The 15,468-nt window shown below is 52.1% G+C and overlaps 1 protein-coding gene across 3 annotated transcripts in view; it reads right to left on the bottom strand.

Moving 5' to 3' along the window:
• Positions 1-906: 906 nt before the first annotated feature.
• upb1 (ureidopropionase, beta) overlaps positions 907-15,468 on the bottom strand; it is an 82,139-nt gene continuing 67,577 nt past the window's right edge. For all 3 annotated transcript variants that reach the window (XM_052032061.1, XM_052032063.1, XM_052032062.1), the window contains 3 exons: positions 5,263-5,305; positions 4,498-4,652; positions 907-1,412 (listed from right to left, as the gene is read on the bottom strand). In XM_052032061.1, coding sequence (XP_051888021.1) covers positions 1,326-1,412; positions 4,498-4,652; positions 5,263-5,305 — 285 coding nt within the window. In that variant the 3' untranslated portion in view covers positions 907-1,325. The remainder of the gene's footprint in view (positions 1,413-4,497; positions 4,653-5,262; positions 5,306-15,468) is intronic.

Genomic DNA, 15,468 nt, shown 5'->3' with positions numbered 1-15,468 from the left:
AAGTGACACATGCAGGGGCTAAGATGGGGAAAGTTTCCAAAAATAATTCAGTGAATCTTATAAAAACCGGGCCGAGCCTAGTGGGAGAAGGCCGTTGGAGGTGATGCACTGCTTCTAGATCGAGTGTTACGGAAGCCACAGGATATATTGTTCACTCAGTTAAATTCACTTACCTACGGTGCGGCAACAACAGGTCGGAAACATCAGAAGTGTGGAGTCAGGCAGTAACATTAAGGGATGGACTAAAATACACAGTGTGACTTTGTGTTCAAAACCCTTGCAGCTGTAGGATAAACATTACTGGCAGTAGCAAGCTCAGGCTGTTTTGAGAAGATAAAACTTGAGGGATGGGGAGGGTACCACTGGGATGTGTTTCACAATATAGGTGATGAAGGGGTGAGCACTGGGCTGGAGAGAGACCAGGGCCCACAGGACACAAGCATCAGTGTGCATGTGTAGAACAGAGGCTCACAAATGAAAAGGAGCAAGTTGAGTGCAAAACAGGCAACACACAACCTGAATAAAACTGGTGGTGGTAGATAATTAGAGTTGGGCAATGGCTCAAAGTGAAGAAATCCCCAATCGACATGTTATGAACTGACTTGGGGGAGAGCAGAGAGGCTCAGGCCCCAGAGGGGCAGTGTGCACTGTGTGCAAGCAAAGAGAAATTTGACTGCTGGCCACCGCTGTGGCAGAAACTTTGTGGTGACTGAACTTGATGATTTTCCTTTGGTTGTGTAACCAGAAAATCAGAAATCTAACCAATACCTTGAACAAGCTCGAGTGGATTTCTCCGGGCACTGACGTGTTTTATAGCACCAGAAACAGCAGCTGGGGTTAACACACAAGGTCACAGTGTATTGAAGAGCAGAGGTTTGAACACAACAGGGTTTGAACACAAGCAAAATCACTTGGATCATTTAATTAATCAAATGTTCTCACATCTTGTACTAGACCTATCATAATGATGAGAGATGCAATGGCTTCAGTAAACTCTGCCACTTGACACAGAACAAAGCAGCAGGTCCAGGAAGACTGCAGCTGTGTGACACCTCTGTCTGAGACCCTGGAGAAGGAGCCAGCTCAGTGGTGAGATGCAGCCAGGAGATCTTCACCCGAAAGGATGGTGTTGGGTGTCAGGTTGAGAGACAAATTGAGCAGGACAACTGGTGCTTTGAAGCTGTAGCCCAGGTCACAGAGTTGACAGCTCATTTTTAACATGGGACAGAGTGATCTGTGTAAAAACTGAATGATCTTGGGAGAGGGAGGAAGGTGAACTGGTGAAATCCTGTCCCCCTCTGTGTAGTCCAGGCCTCCAGCCTGTCTCACTGCTCAACGATGATGTTAGGCTGGAAGTCGTACTGCACTGCCTGCAGGAGTTCCTCTGCGTACATCTCCAGCCTCCCCGTCATCTGAGGAAGAAAAGTAAACAGGAGGCATTAGGAACACGTTACCCAGTGCAGAAACTGCCCCCGTTGTCAAGCTCACCCAGGGGCAAAGGCAGTCTCAAATCACCAATAAAGCATCCTATTGCCACACAACAAACATGGTGACCCACCCCAGCACTCACCACCCCCCACCTGTAGCCTTTGAGCATCAGCCTCTCCATTCTGGACTGTTTTGGGGGATACAGGGATCAGACGTTGCTCAGGAGAGACCCGTTAGGGAGCCCTGGGGTAGAGACTGCACCATACGGGCCTGTCCCACCGGAGAGTTCACCATGGCAGTATCTGCAGCGGGCTGTGCCTCAGAACTTCAGCAGGAGCTCACCAGATGTGGGTGCCCCAGTCCACTGGGCTTAGTGTGTTCAGGTCGAGTCAGCCTGGAGCTAGGAATGCCCCGATCTGGAGAAGGTTATGGTTACAAAGCTGTGCACGGAGCTCTCACAACCTTACGGCAAGTTCTATCTGGATTGCTCAGTCAGTCAGGACTCGACGAGCCAAAGCATTCTGTGACTCCACACTGAGTAACGGCAGAAGGATTGGGGGCAGACAAACCCCGCCCCCCCCCCCCCCCAGCAGAGCAAATGCTGGTCTGGGTAGGTACTGGACCTGACCGGTTATGAACGATCGGAGGTCAGAGACTTCGGTATCAGGTCCCGAGGCCTGCAGCGTACGCACACAGAAAGTGAGGCTCTGTTCCTCAGTCTTGTGCTGGGTCTGGGTTAACAGTTCAGGAGGCCACAGGCAGAAAGCTGAGAGTGGATGGGGAATTACAGTGTCGCAGGTGGAGAGCGAGACAATATGTAGTAAATGGAGTAGGGCAGAGATGGGTGGGGGAGCATGAGAGGGCCGGTAGGATTACGGTAGTGCAAGGAGCCTCACAGGATGGATGGATCAGCAAGTGGGATTATGATATTGTTGCAGTCACGGAAATGTGGTTGAGGGAAGGGCAGGACCAACCGGCAGCTCAGTGTTCTGAGGTTTTGAAGTTTCAGGTGTAACAGGAGGGGTTCCAGAAGGGGAGGGGGTGTTGCACTGCTGATTGGAGACAGCATTACCCCAGTACCAGGGAGGGTATCCTGCAGGGATCAGCCAATGAGGCTGTACAGGAAGAATTTAGGAATAAGGAAGGGGCAGCCACTTTGATGGGATCGTACTGTCAGCCTCCAAGTTGTCAGTGGGATTTGGAAGAACCAACATGTAGAACATGCAGTAAACGTTGTAAACGCAGTAGCGTTGTAGTAGTGGGTGATCTGAACCTTTTCAATGTTGGCTGAGACTGCCTCAGTACAAGGGGCCCGGATGGGGTGGAATTTGTTAAATGCGTCCGAGAGGGGTTTTTAAAACATTACGTAGAGAGGCAGTGAGCTGTACTTGCTCGACCTTATCCTAGGGAATAAGGATGGGGAAGTGGTGGTAGTGTTTGTGAAGGTAACCCTTTGGGAGCAATGACCACACTTCGGTAAACTTTACGGAAGTCATGGAAAAGAGGTTCTGAAAGGGATAAAAGGATAAGGATTAAGGTCTGTGGCTAGTGCTGTTCTGCAGGGATCAGAGCTGGGACCTCTGCTGTACGTGATATATACAAATGATCTGGATGAAAATGTAGGTGGGCTAATTCCTAAGTTTGCGAACGACACAAAAATTGGCAGAGTTGTCAAGAGTGACAAAGGTTGTCAAAGGATTCAGCAGGATATCGACCAGCTGGAAATGTGGGCAGAGGGACGGCAGGTGGTGTTTAATCCGGACAAGTGTGAGGTGTTGCACTTTGGCAGGTCAAATTCAAGGGGAAAGTGGACAGTAAATGTCAGGACCCTTGTGAGCATTGATGGACAGAGGGATCTAGGGGTGCATGTCCATGGCCCTCTCAAAGCTGCAATACAAGTAGGTAGGGTGGTAAAGGTGGCGTACAGTGTGCTTGTCTTCACTGGTTGGGTGTTGAATGTAAAACTCGAGAAGTCACGCTGCAGCTGTATAAAACTTTGCTTAGGCCACATTTAGAGTATTGTGTGTAGTTCCGGTCACATCACTGGATGTGGAGATTTTGGAGAGGGTGCAGGAGAGATTTACCAGGGTGGAAATGCAAAGCTAGAGGACATAGGGATAGGGTGAGAGGGGGAAAGTTTAAAGGGGATTTGCGGGGTAAGTAGTGTTTTATTTTACAGAGAGTGGTGGGTGCCTGGAACACACTGTCAGGGGAGGGGGTGGAAGCAGATACCAGAGCAACGTTTAAGAGACATTTGGACAGATACATGAACGGGCAGGGAATGGACGGATATGGACCCTGTGTAGGCAGATGTCCAGTTTAAATCAGCATCATGGTCGGCATAGACATTGTGGGCCGAAGGGCCTGTTCCTGAGCTCTACTGTTCTATTACAACATTTAACCATTTGGACATGGACATGGATAGGAAAGGAACAGAGGGATATGTGCCAAATGCAAGAAAGTGGGACTAGCGTAGATAGGCAGCTTGGTTAGAATGGACAAGTCAGGCCGAAGGGCCTCTTTCCATGCTGTATGACTAAGATTAGAAAGTAGTAGGCAACAGAAAGCTGAGGGTCACTCCTTTGGACAGAACGTAGGTGGTCCGCAAGGCAATCACCCAATCTGTGTCTGTTTTCTCCAGTGTAGGGGCGACCACACTGCCAACACTGAGGGCACTACGCTGGACTGGAAGTGCGAGTAATTCGCTGCTCCACCTGGGAGGGCTGGTTAGGTCTCCCTGGATGGTGGGAAGGGAAGAGCTGAAACCTCTTGTGTGTCTTGCAGCTGGATGGCAAAGTGCTGTAGGATGGGGAGTGGTTGGTAGGGATGGAGGAGAGGACCGGGGAGCAACCCCTTCAGAGAAGAGGAGGTATGTGTGACGATGCAGTGCTCGATGAGTGGTGATACTGAGCAAGTGACTGTATTGTTGTTTGGGCCGAGAGCTGACTGAGGCAGGAGTCAGTGGAAGGTGTATTAGGGGGCAATTTTACTCCGAGCCTGACACAGGCACAACATCCTGAGCTGCAAGGTCGGAGAGATAGAGCAGGGAGAATCATCTCTGTGAGTTACCTTGAAGCCCCATTTATCACTCATCTGTCTGCACAGATTGAGATCCAGCTCAGCAACAAGCAACCCATCCCTGGTACGAGACAGACCAGGAGTCCGACTACCATCAGGAGCAGCAATGTAGCTGGAGCCATAGAAATGGCCAAAGTCGTTGTGAGCTTCAAAAGGAAACAGAGAAAAATGGATCAGTGCAAATATGAGAGACCTCTAGCACTGTCCCTACAACGGCAGCCAGCCTCAAATCTTTAATGCCAGCTTAATCAATACATTTATCTGAGGCTGAAATATGATGTTATCCCCAAACGATAATGCCACAGTACACTCCTGACCAACGCATTGAGAAAACTATGCACCCTTGTCCCTCCCCTTCGTGACTGCCTTCCAACCAGGGTCAACTAGCCCACTGTTCCGACAGGGTGTTCCCTATCCCAACGAAGGGATGGATGTCCAGGATTGGATCTTTCCTGGTGATCCAGCTGCCAAATCAACAGCTCAGGCTGAGGTCGTAGTCTGGGGGAGCTGACTGCGGCAATGCTCCAGAACCAGTGATGGGAGGACTTGGGCTGGGCAAGGAGTGGTGCAAACTGCTGGCTCGGACAAGTGAGCAGCACAGAGCAGTGGTGAGCTCAGCCTGCAACACCGGCCTTTTCACAATATCACTGCCTTACACAGGTGCAGACTACAGAAGATGTGTTCCAGGGTAAGAGCTGGAAATAACAAAGACATCAGATTACAGACGTGAAGACACGGCTGGAGAGCTCTGCTTACCCTTCTTCCCATCGCCAGATGTGAACTCATTCTTGAACTGCTCCTGGTGGGGGAAAAGGCAGCAGATGAGGCACAGCGGGAGTGGACAAGCAGCCGAGAGTGTGTGCAGAGCAGCGAGGGCCTGGCGTTCCTCCAACAGTCCCCGGCTCCGGGTCAGGTGCTGCCCCGGTTTCTGCACCATGTTATTTACTCACAAACTACAACACAGGAGGACACTCAGCCCATCAGATCCATACCAGCCTCCAGCAGAGCAATCATAGAGTCATACACCATGGAAACAGGCCCTTCGGCCCAAATGGTCCATGCCAACCAAGACACCCATCTAAGCCAGTCCCATCTGCCACGTTTGGCCCATAACCCTCTAAACCTTTCCCATCCACGGACCTGTCCAAGTACCTTTTAAATGTTGTTTTATCTGCCTCAACCACTTCCTCTGGCAGCTCGTTCCATATACCGACCACACTCTGGGTGAAAAAATTGCCCCTCAGGTTTCTATTAAATCTCTCCCCTCTCACAATAAACCTGTGCCTTCCGGTTCTCCATTCCCCAACCCTGGGAAAAATACTGAGCGCATTCACCCTATCTATGGCCATCACGGTAGCGTAGCGGTTAGCGTAACGCTACTACACCAGCGATCAGGGTTCGATTCCCATCTCTGTCTGTAAGGAGGTTGTACGTTCTCCCGCGTCTGTGTGGGTTTCCTCCGGGTGCTCCGGTTTCCTCCCACATTCCAAAGACGTACGGGTAGGTTAATTTGGGTTTAAAATGGGCGGCGCGGACTCGTTGGGCCGAAAGGGCCTGTTAGCACGCTGTAAATAAAATTTAGTTTAAAATAATTTTATGCACCTCTATAAGGACCACCCCTCAGATCCTACACTCCAGGGAATAAAGTCCTAGCCAGTCCAACCTCTCCCTATAATCCAGTCCTGAGTCCCAGCAATATCCCTGTGAATTTCCCCTGCGCTCTTCCCAGTTTAATAGCATCCTTCCCATAGCAGGGTGACCAAAACTGAACACAATATTCCAAATGCAGCCTCACCAACGCCTTGTACAACTGCAACGTAACATCCCAACTTCTATACTCAGTGCCTTGACTGATGAAGGCCAGGGTGCCAAAAGCCTTCTTCAACATCCTGTCTACCTGACGGGGCTACCTGAGGAACACCACTAGTCAGGGCCTCCAGTCCGAGACACAACCTTCCACCGTCACCCTCTGCTTCCTACCATCAAGCCAATTGTGCATCCAGTTAGCCAGCTCTCCCTGGATCCCATGCGACCTAACTTTCCCGTACTCTACCATGCAGAACCTTATCAAAGGCTTTGTCAAAGATCTTGGACCATCCCCAAGATCTCCCCAGTAACTGTCTGAAGGTCAGCAGCCATGTTTCCCCTCTCCTTTCCCTGTAGACCACCACTTATTCTCTCTCACACCCCCCACCAACTCCTCTTTGATTCTTTTGCCTCCCACCTACACTGAGAGGAGTTTAGAGCAGCCAGTGATCCTTTGGGATGTGGGAAGAAGCTGGAGCACTGGGGAAAGCCACACGGTCACAGGGAGAATGTGCAAATACAAATGTATTTCTCCATGTGGTAGGGCATCACAAGAAGTCTGGGACTAGGATGGGGATAGCTCAGACACCGCGCTGCTCACCGGTACAACACACCGCTCTCTGTAAACACCGCAGGAATACACCTCCGTGCCTGGGCACTGTGCTGACTCACACCATCCAACCTGAGCTGCTCTCCACGGCGACAGGCTGCTCCATCTGGTCTGGGTCCGTCACTCCTGGGGGCCTCTGCTGTCAGTCACATTCCTCTTGCCTGGTCAGGAGATGTGGAGTGTGCTTGGGCTGGGGCTGCATTGGTGGCCTGGGTTTGACTTTGGATGGTGCCACAGAGTACCTAATCCAAGCTTGTGGCTCCTGACTGCACCCTTTCACTTTGGGAGGGGAGCATCCTGCTGGTTACATCCCACCACACAAAGCATTCCCCGTGCCGCCTCAGAAACAGGACGGCAGGGTTGGCTCTGCACAGGCCAACTTTGGAGGTCCCATCTCCCCCAGTGGTCACAGATCCCTTGGACCTGGAGAATGGGTGAGTGCCAGTGCTGGGTGGACTCCCTGCTCTTCCAATGGAGCACAAGGCACCTCCTTTATCTGAGGATCCCTGACCAGCAGACTGGCAGGGGTTGGCAACGAGAGGCACCACTCAGCTGCGGAGCAGGACAGGGTCGAGCACTGGTCAGAAAGCATCCGGGTTGTTGGTCACCTTGGGGCTTGATGACATCTGGGCTGAGGAAACACTGGGTCTGTACTGAGCTCCTGGAGTAGGACGGTCAGGAACTGGTGCGTCCACACCCAGTCTATGGCCACTGCGTCCCTGGCCCCACCTCAAGTACCCGCACTCCCCGTGCTAGAGACACAAGTCTTGCCACCAAGGTCACTGCCTTCACAGTGCTCATTGGCGAGTGTTAGCCATGTAGATGGTCGGCAGGGTATCTGGTATTGGGAATGGACAGGTGACAGAGGAGCAAGTCAGACAACACAACACAAGGATGCCCAGCCCTGGGGTGTCGAGGGCTCTCTGATGAGGTGACCCTAACCCATCTGACCCCTTCCTAGGGCAGAACTGCTGATTGGATCCAGCCCCGAAACCCCCCTTCAGCCATGTGCCTGACCTCAGTGAACTCAGCTCCAACCAGCCTCCAGTACACATGCAAGGAGTTCAAGCTCCTGTTCGGCAGTGCCCTGTGTTGCCACAGAGCAGGCGTCTACAGTGCTTTGCATCAGTAGTGGAGTCACCACACTGGCCACACTGGTGCACGGGCCACACGTGTGCTGAAGTCTCACTCCATCCCGCGGAAAAAACGCATGGAACGATCGACTTCACAGTCAGTCACACAGACAGGGACAGGCCCTTCGGCCAACCGTCAACCACACCAATCCTACGCTAATCCCATTTTATTCTCCCCACATTCTCATCAACTCCCCCCTGATTCTACCCCTCACCTACACACTAGGGGCATTTTTCACTGGCTAACTACCCTCCCATCCCCCCCGCCTTTGGGATGTGGGAGGAGAAACCAGGGGCCTTGGGGGAGACCCACGCGGTCACTGGGAGAACGTGCAAACTCCACACAGACAGCACCCGAGGTCAGGGTCAAACCCGGCTCCCTAGAGCTGCCCTCCCAGCTGTGCCACCCACCTCCTGCGATGAATTCCATGGCCACAGACAGCCCTTCCAGGCGAGGCAGTGCTTCACTGTCTGGCACACTGTCTGCACTGTTCACCCTCTACCCTGGAGATCGGGTGACCATCGCAGAGTGCCTGAGTTCCATCTGCAGCAGTGACCCTGAGCTCCCTGTTGCCCACCTTCCTTCCCCACCCCGCTCTCCCATCTCTGTCTGAGCCTCCTGCACTGGTACAACGAGGCCCAACAGAAGATCACCTCATCTTCTGCCTGCAGGGGCCCGATATCCAATCCTTCTTCTGATAGTTCCCTTTCTCTCTGTGTCCGAGCTGGCTCACGTAGTCTGGCCTGCGGGGTGTGTCCCACAGCCTCACCATTAGCAGGCAGGGTTAATCAGCTCTGCACTGCCCCTTCATGGCCACAGTAGGTTATCTGATCTCACCCTATCCCTCTCTCTGCCCCCCAACAACTGACTTGTTTTCTCTCTCCCAGTTCTGACGAAGGGTCCAGGACCTCAAACATTGACCGTTCCCCTTTCCGCGGATGCTGCCCGACTTGCTGAGCGTTTCCAGTATTTTCTGTTTTACTCCACCTTCGGTTATTCCCCAGTTGTCACTCAGTGCCTCCTGGTCTCCGCCCTGTCCCCGACAATCCCTCCAGTTGTCTCCACCCTGCCAGCTCCCCCACCCCACAACATGTCTAGAAAAGGTCTTTGACCCAAAACTCTGTTTCTCTCTCCACAGGTGCTGCCTGACCTGCTGAGGGTTTCCAGTCAATCCATCCATAACCTCTGAGATACAGCCCGCTGTACCACACCTGCCTCCCTATCACATCCCCCACCTGCCGTCAGGCGATCTGTATCCCAGACGAACTCAGCTGGGAGGCGGTGTGTGTGGAACACAAACACAACCTGACCCTGAAGCTGTCGTCGAGTGGCCTGTTCCGGTGAATAAGTAAAGGCAGAAAAATGGCCTTCCCCCAGTTCATCACTTCTCCCTAACAAGAGCAATATGCACTCAAAAGGCAATGTTAACACAGTAAAGCATCCAAGGTGCTACCAGCCAGTGAAGGATATTCCACCCGCAAGTGTCAACACGCTTCCGGCGCCAACATAGCATGCCCACAGCTTCCTAACCCGTACGTCTTTGGAATGTGGGAGGAAACTGGAGCACCCGGAGGAAACCCACGCAGACACGGGGAGAACGTGCAAACTCTTAACAGACAGCGGCCGGAATTGAACCTGGGTCGCTGGTGCTGTAATAGCGTTACGCTAACCGCTACACTATGCACCAAGAATCGGATGCAGATAGTTTTACTTTAATAGAAGCAAGGTGAACAAATAAATAATATCCCAGCTAAAAGTACTCCGTGCTTTAGAATTAAACCCCGGATTCTGCATAAATCCGTATCTGGGAATGTTGCTGTAATCCCCAGACTGAGTGTGAGACAGTATCTTGGAGTGTGGGTCATATTGATAGAGGCATTTGATACCATATGATAAGAGGCCTCTTTAGATAGGCACATGAATGTGCAGGGAATGCAGGGATATCGACATTGTGTGGGCAGGAGGGATTAGTTTAGTTGGGTGTTTAATTAGTTAAGCACAACATCATGGGCTGAAGGGCCTGGGCACAGTAGTGTAGCGGTTAGCGTGACGCTATTACAGCGCCAGCGACCCGGGTTCAATTTCGGCCGCTGTCTGTCAGAAGTTTGTACGTTCTCCCCGCGTCTGCGTGGGTTTCCTCCGGGTGCTCCAGTTTCCTCCCACATTCCAAAGACGTACGGGTTAGGAAGTTGTGGGCGTGCTATGTTGGTGCTGGAAGCGTGGCGACACTTGCGGGCTGCCCCCAGAACACTCTACGCAAAAAGATGCATTTCACTGTGTGTTTCAATGTACATGTGGCTAATAAAGAAATCTCATCTTATGTCCTCAATGGCAGTTAAGGGCTGGAGTTGAATCCCTGCAGCACCCTTATCCTGTAAACAAATACATTTTATAAACCTCAAGTCCCGAGCTCTGACCTCACTCAGATCCAGTCACGCGTCTGGGTCCCCAGCTCCGAATCAGACCCAAAACCGCAGACACATTGGCGGGGAGTCAAAGCCAGTCCGTCGACAAGGCTGCTGTGCTGCGAGGCCAACTCTCACAGGCAGCGGATAAGTTCTGGCCACTGTCTGTCAGCGATGGGATGGGGAAGTTGGCAAATGCACTGGGTGCAGTAGGAGCAGCACTGTGCCCGGCCAGGATTCACTCACCCGGCCCTGCAGAAAGCACCCCTCTCCCTGCCTGTGGGGAACCACAGTGGTGCAGCTGAGGAAAATAATCTCATCTCCAGGATAAATCAGCAACAACCAGATTCTAATCTACAGTCTGCTGCTAAGTATGAAAGTCGGCAAGTAATGTTGCAGCTGTATAAAACCTTGGTCAGGCTGCACTTGGAGCACTGTGTGCAGTTCTGGTCGCCCCATTACAGGAAGGATGTGGAGGCTTTGGAGAGGGTACAGAAGAGGTTCACCAGGATGCTGCCTGGATTACAGGACATGTGCTATAAGGAGAGGTTGGACAAACTTGGGTTGTTTTCCCTGGAGCGGCAGAGGCTGAAGGGAGACCTGATGGAGGTTTATCATATTATGAGAGGCACAGATAATGGAGGGTATACACCATGTTCAGTCAGACGTGCAGTTTAAGTTGGCATCGTGGTCAGCACAGGCATCGTGGGCCCAAGGGCCTGTTGTAGTGCTGTCCTGTTTGTTCTGTGTTGGCTTGAACCGTCAAACATTGACAAAAATCTATCACTGTTTAATATGACAAATCTACAAATAATCACAACTAATCTTTGTCAGTAGTTTGACCTCCCTGTGAAATGTTCAGCATTGAGTTACACTGCAGGTCTTTTCACCACTGCCATTTGATCAGGAGGCAATACTCTTTACTCAAATACTTCAGCAACTTTTCTGTCACATTGCTGACAAGCTCAAGGTAAGGAAACCCTCCAGCACCAGGGGGAGCTGCAGCCCCACAAATGGGCAGACACCGCAGGGAACGTGACGGTGGTGCAGTTCCTACCCCGCCGCAGGGAACATGACGGTGCTGTGACTCCTACCCCACTGCAGGGAACGTGACGGTGCTGTGACTCCTACCCCACTGCAGGGAACGTGACGGTGCTGTGACTCCTACCCCACCGCTGGGAACATGGCGGGGGTGTGGGTCCTACCCCACTGCAGGGAACGTGACGGTGGTGTGACTCCTACCCCACCGCGGGGAACATGGCGGTGGTGTGGGTCCTACCCTGCCACGGGGAACGTGACGGTGGTGTGGGTCCTACCCCACGGCAGGGAACATGGCGGTGGTGTGGGTCCTACCCTGCCGCGGGGAACATGACGGTGGTGTGGGTCCTACCCTGCCGCGGGGAACATGGCGGTGGTGTGGGTCCTACCCCGCCACGGGGAACATGGCGGTGGTGTGGGTCCTACCCCGCCGCGGGGAACACGGCAGTGGTGCAGATCCTACCCCACTGCACGGAATGTGACAGTGGAGTGGGTCCTACCCCACTGCAGGGAACATGACGGTGGTGTGGGTCCTACCCCGCCGTGGGGAACATGGCGGTGGTGTGGGTCCTACCCCACTGCAGGGAACATGGCGGTGGTGTGGGTCCTACCCCGCCGCGGGGAACATGACGGTAGTGTGGGTCCTACCCCGCTGCGGGGAACGTGACGGTGGTGTGGGTCCTACCCCGCCACGGGGAACGTGACGGTGGTGTGGGTCCTACCCCGCCACGGGGAACGTGACGGTGGTGTGACTCCTACAGTGGGGCAGCTGCATACTTTAACATTCCAGGATTCCCTCCCACAACCAGCTGCAGCTCCACATCTCCCCCTCCCACCTGCCTTTGGCTTTTCCTTGTGTCCAGAGGTGGCATGGAGGAAGGGTCAGATCAAGGCAATCCCCAGCACACCCAGTCCCAACCCTGCATTCCTGCCGGCTCGTGCTGTTTGGAATGCTTGAGGGGGCAGCTGTGGGAAGGGCACTTGGAGGGAAAATAGAATGTGAACTGCACGAGGGTCAGGCAGCGTGGGTTTGAGCTGATGGGTTACTGCCGTCCAGCTGCACTGTGTCCCACTGCCAAGTGTCAGCGTTCATCAGTAACATCTCCACAGGGAATCCGTGTCTGCAGAGGACAGCGCCCGCGCTTGGAGCAGTGAAAGAGCTGTCCTACCTGGGCTGTGCCCGGATCAGTGCGGTTCACCCCAGTCCCTGCCCCAGCTTTCTCCACGGCAGCCTCACCACAGCCCTGGCCAAACGTGCACCGAGGGTGAATTTAAGAGGCGAGGTGACTGACTGCCTTAAGTGTGACCAAAGTGTGGCATCAAGGAGCCCCTGTAAAATTAAGTCCATAAATATGGAAGGGGAAACAGTCCAGTGTTTGAAGATGAAACTCACACTGAGGAAGTGGTTGCTGGAGGGCAACTACTCCAGTCCCAGAGCGTTGCTGTGGGAGTTCCTCAGGACAGCCCTTAGGCCCGACCATCAGCTGAGATCAGTGCTCGACACCCATCCTTTTCCTGTCCTAATACCAGCTCATGCGGTTCTACGTCAAACACTGTCTGACAAGGTTTGTGCGGTGCTATGTAAATGTGGTGAGTTTCTGTGGTTGTTCAGTTGGACATTCTCCAGCTCATCCTCACCTTCCTTCACACTGCCTCTCATTCTCAGCCATTCCTTCCTGGAGTTCTGGTAGCACTCCCACACCCCACCCCACCCCAAATAACGTATCTGTAGTTGTTTATCTAACATCATGTTTAAAAGGTTCCAAAAGAACCAATCAACTGGAACTGCGGGTCAACAGCAGGCTGCTCCCTTGCTGTGACACGGTAATCTCCCCAGCTCGGCCAGCCAGGCTGATACCACACAGCAGAGTTGAGGGGGAAGGGTCCCAGCCACGATAATGGACCTGGTCCCGTCAGATTCCCTCAGTGAGCGACGGTAGCCGGTGGATCACCGACACTCCCTGAAGTCCCCGTGGCTACAGGCTCAGGTATCGTGCGTGCGACACATAAATTCACCTCAAGCCAAGTGTGACCCTGAATTTGGCGCCATGGTTGGCACAAACATCGTGGGCTGAAGGGCCTCTTCCTGTGCTGTAAAGTTCTAAGTTCTAGCTGCTGCAAAAACCTGCCATTAATGGAAAATGCCGTGCTGTATCCGACACCGGCAGCAGTACTCAGAGGAACTGGTAATATTGCTCTGTGAACCTCAACTGGAGCTGCTGATTGTTATGGCACTTTGACGACCAGCTTCAGTAGGACTGACCATGCTGTTTCAGTGCTGTTACAAGGCAGTAAAGCAAGTTCCAGACCATTGTCTTAAATCTTAATATGTCATTATTTTACATGACAGGAACCTGCAATCAGTATGGTGCACCTGGTTAATGCTGTGCTTGGCAGCCAGAGGTTGTAGATGTTTGTGGCCTCTTCAGTGTCACTAATTGCAGCACCAGAGGTGAAGCCAGCAAAAGAATAAGCTTTCTTGATGGCAGTGCCTAGAACAACAATGTATTGTCAAACCAAGAGCTGCCTTATCCAAGAGACCTGATCATCACAAGGCTCTCTCCACAGTGCATCTGCCAGCCAGATCCTTCCTACCTGCACCAGTTCTGGCTCCTCGTCACCAACACCGTTGTGGTTCTCAGATGTGTTCCGAGGGGAGACGTGCCTTTGCACACCTGAATCTAGAACACTCTTGTCACACAAGGATGGCAAAAATCCAGAACCCTGTGCCTTAAGCAGCTGTGGATGTGCAGGAGCTGATGAAGTTGATGGTGGACTTGTGTTGGTTGAGGGTATCAGAGGATCTTGGAGCAAAAGCAGATGGAGACGCGAGGTCCCTGTCAGTCACGGACCAACTGAATGACAGGATTGGCTCGAGGTGCAGAATGGCCTCCTTTCACAAAATCCCCCTCGCTCTCCAAGCTTCCCACGTGGGAACATTTACAACTATATCCAGTGAGGCAAGATGACAGAATCAACTTTCTTGCGCAGTTGTACATATCATGGATTCATTTTCAAGTTAACTTTTATCGTTAACAAGGATGCAACTTGGAAAAACCCTGCATTTAAAAAGCAACTTCAATGACTTCAGTGCAAGCACGTTTGAAAAATGCAGCAACTGCTTTAACAATGTATTCCTGCAGCCAGTGCTTTCCCTGACAGACTTACTACATCTTGTTCCCAGGCTTACCACAGGCAATCCGTGTCCCACAGGACGAATATCTTTCACTGGTGGAAGAACTCAGATGGCTGTTAGAATGAGAAGCTAACCAAAAATGTCTTCAGAATGTGGATTCTTCGGGTCAAAAGTTAGCCCAGAGCTTCCCACACTTCTGAAAGATCGAGGAGCTAAATAACGTCCTCGGCCCTGGGGGATTCTTCTGTTGTTTCTCTTAGAAACAACTCATTGATCTTGTTCCAGGGAATGCTTATGATGTTCCATAGAAACGATAGCTTGCATGCACATATGCTTTTTACAACCTCAGGAATTCCCAAAGCACTTTACAGCCAGTGAATGAATTTCTAAGTTTAGTCAGTGATATAATGTAGGAAAAACAGAAGCAACTGTGCAAAACAAGGCCCCACAAGCAGCAGTAACGTAACAACCAGATACCAGCAAGAAGTTGAACCGCACTAGAATTGTGAAGTGCTAAGGGAGTGATACCAGTCTGATCTGATGCAGCTCGAATGCAAAGTTGATGCATGTATCTCATTAGAAGGATTGCAGTTTATGGCCAGCACCAATCACTGCTTATTGTATCCGTGTGCAGTCACAGGGCACAATTTCAGGAGTCCCTCAAAACCTACTGAACCTAAACAGAGGCCACCTGCACCTCAAAGGAGGAGAACTCATTTCCTCCAAACCTTGCTCATCACAACCTTCAGAGGGGTGAATAAAAGCTTTGGCAGACTAGTTGTGGGAATCTGGAGCAACAAAGTGCTGGAGGAGCTCAGCGGGTCAGGCAGCAC

This window comes from Pristis pectinata, chromosome 17 (genome assembly GCF_009764475.1).
Source record: "Pristis pectinata isolate sPriPec2 chromosome 17, sPriPec2.1.pri, whole genome shotgun sequence".
NCBI classification, from domain to species: Eukaryota; Metazoa; Chordata; class Chondrichthyes; order Rhinopristiformes; family Pristidae; genus Pristis; species Pristis pectinata.
Note: the sequence above shows the minus strand (reverse complement) of the source record. Positions and strands in the feature narration are given on the sequence as shown.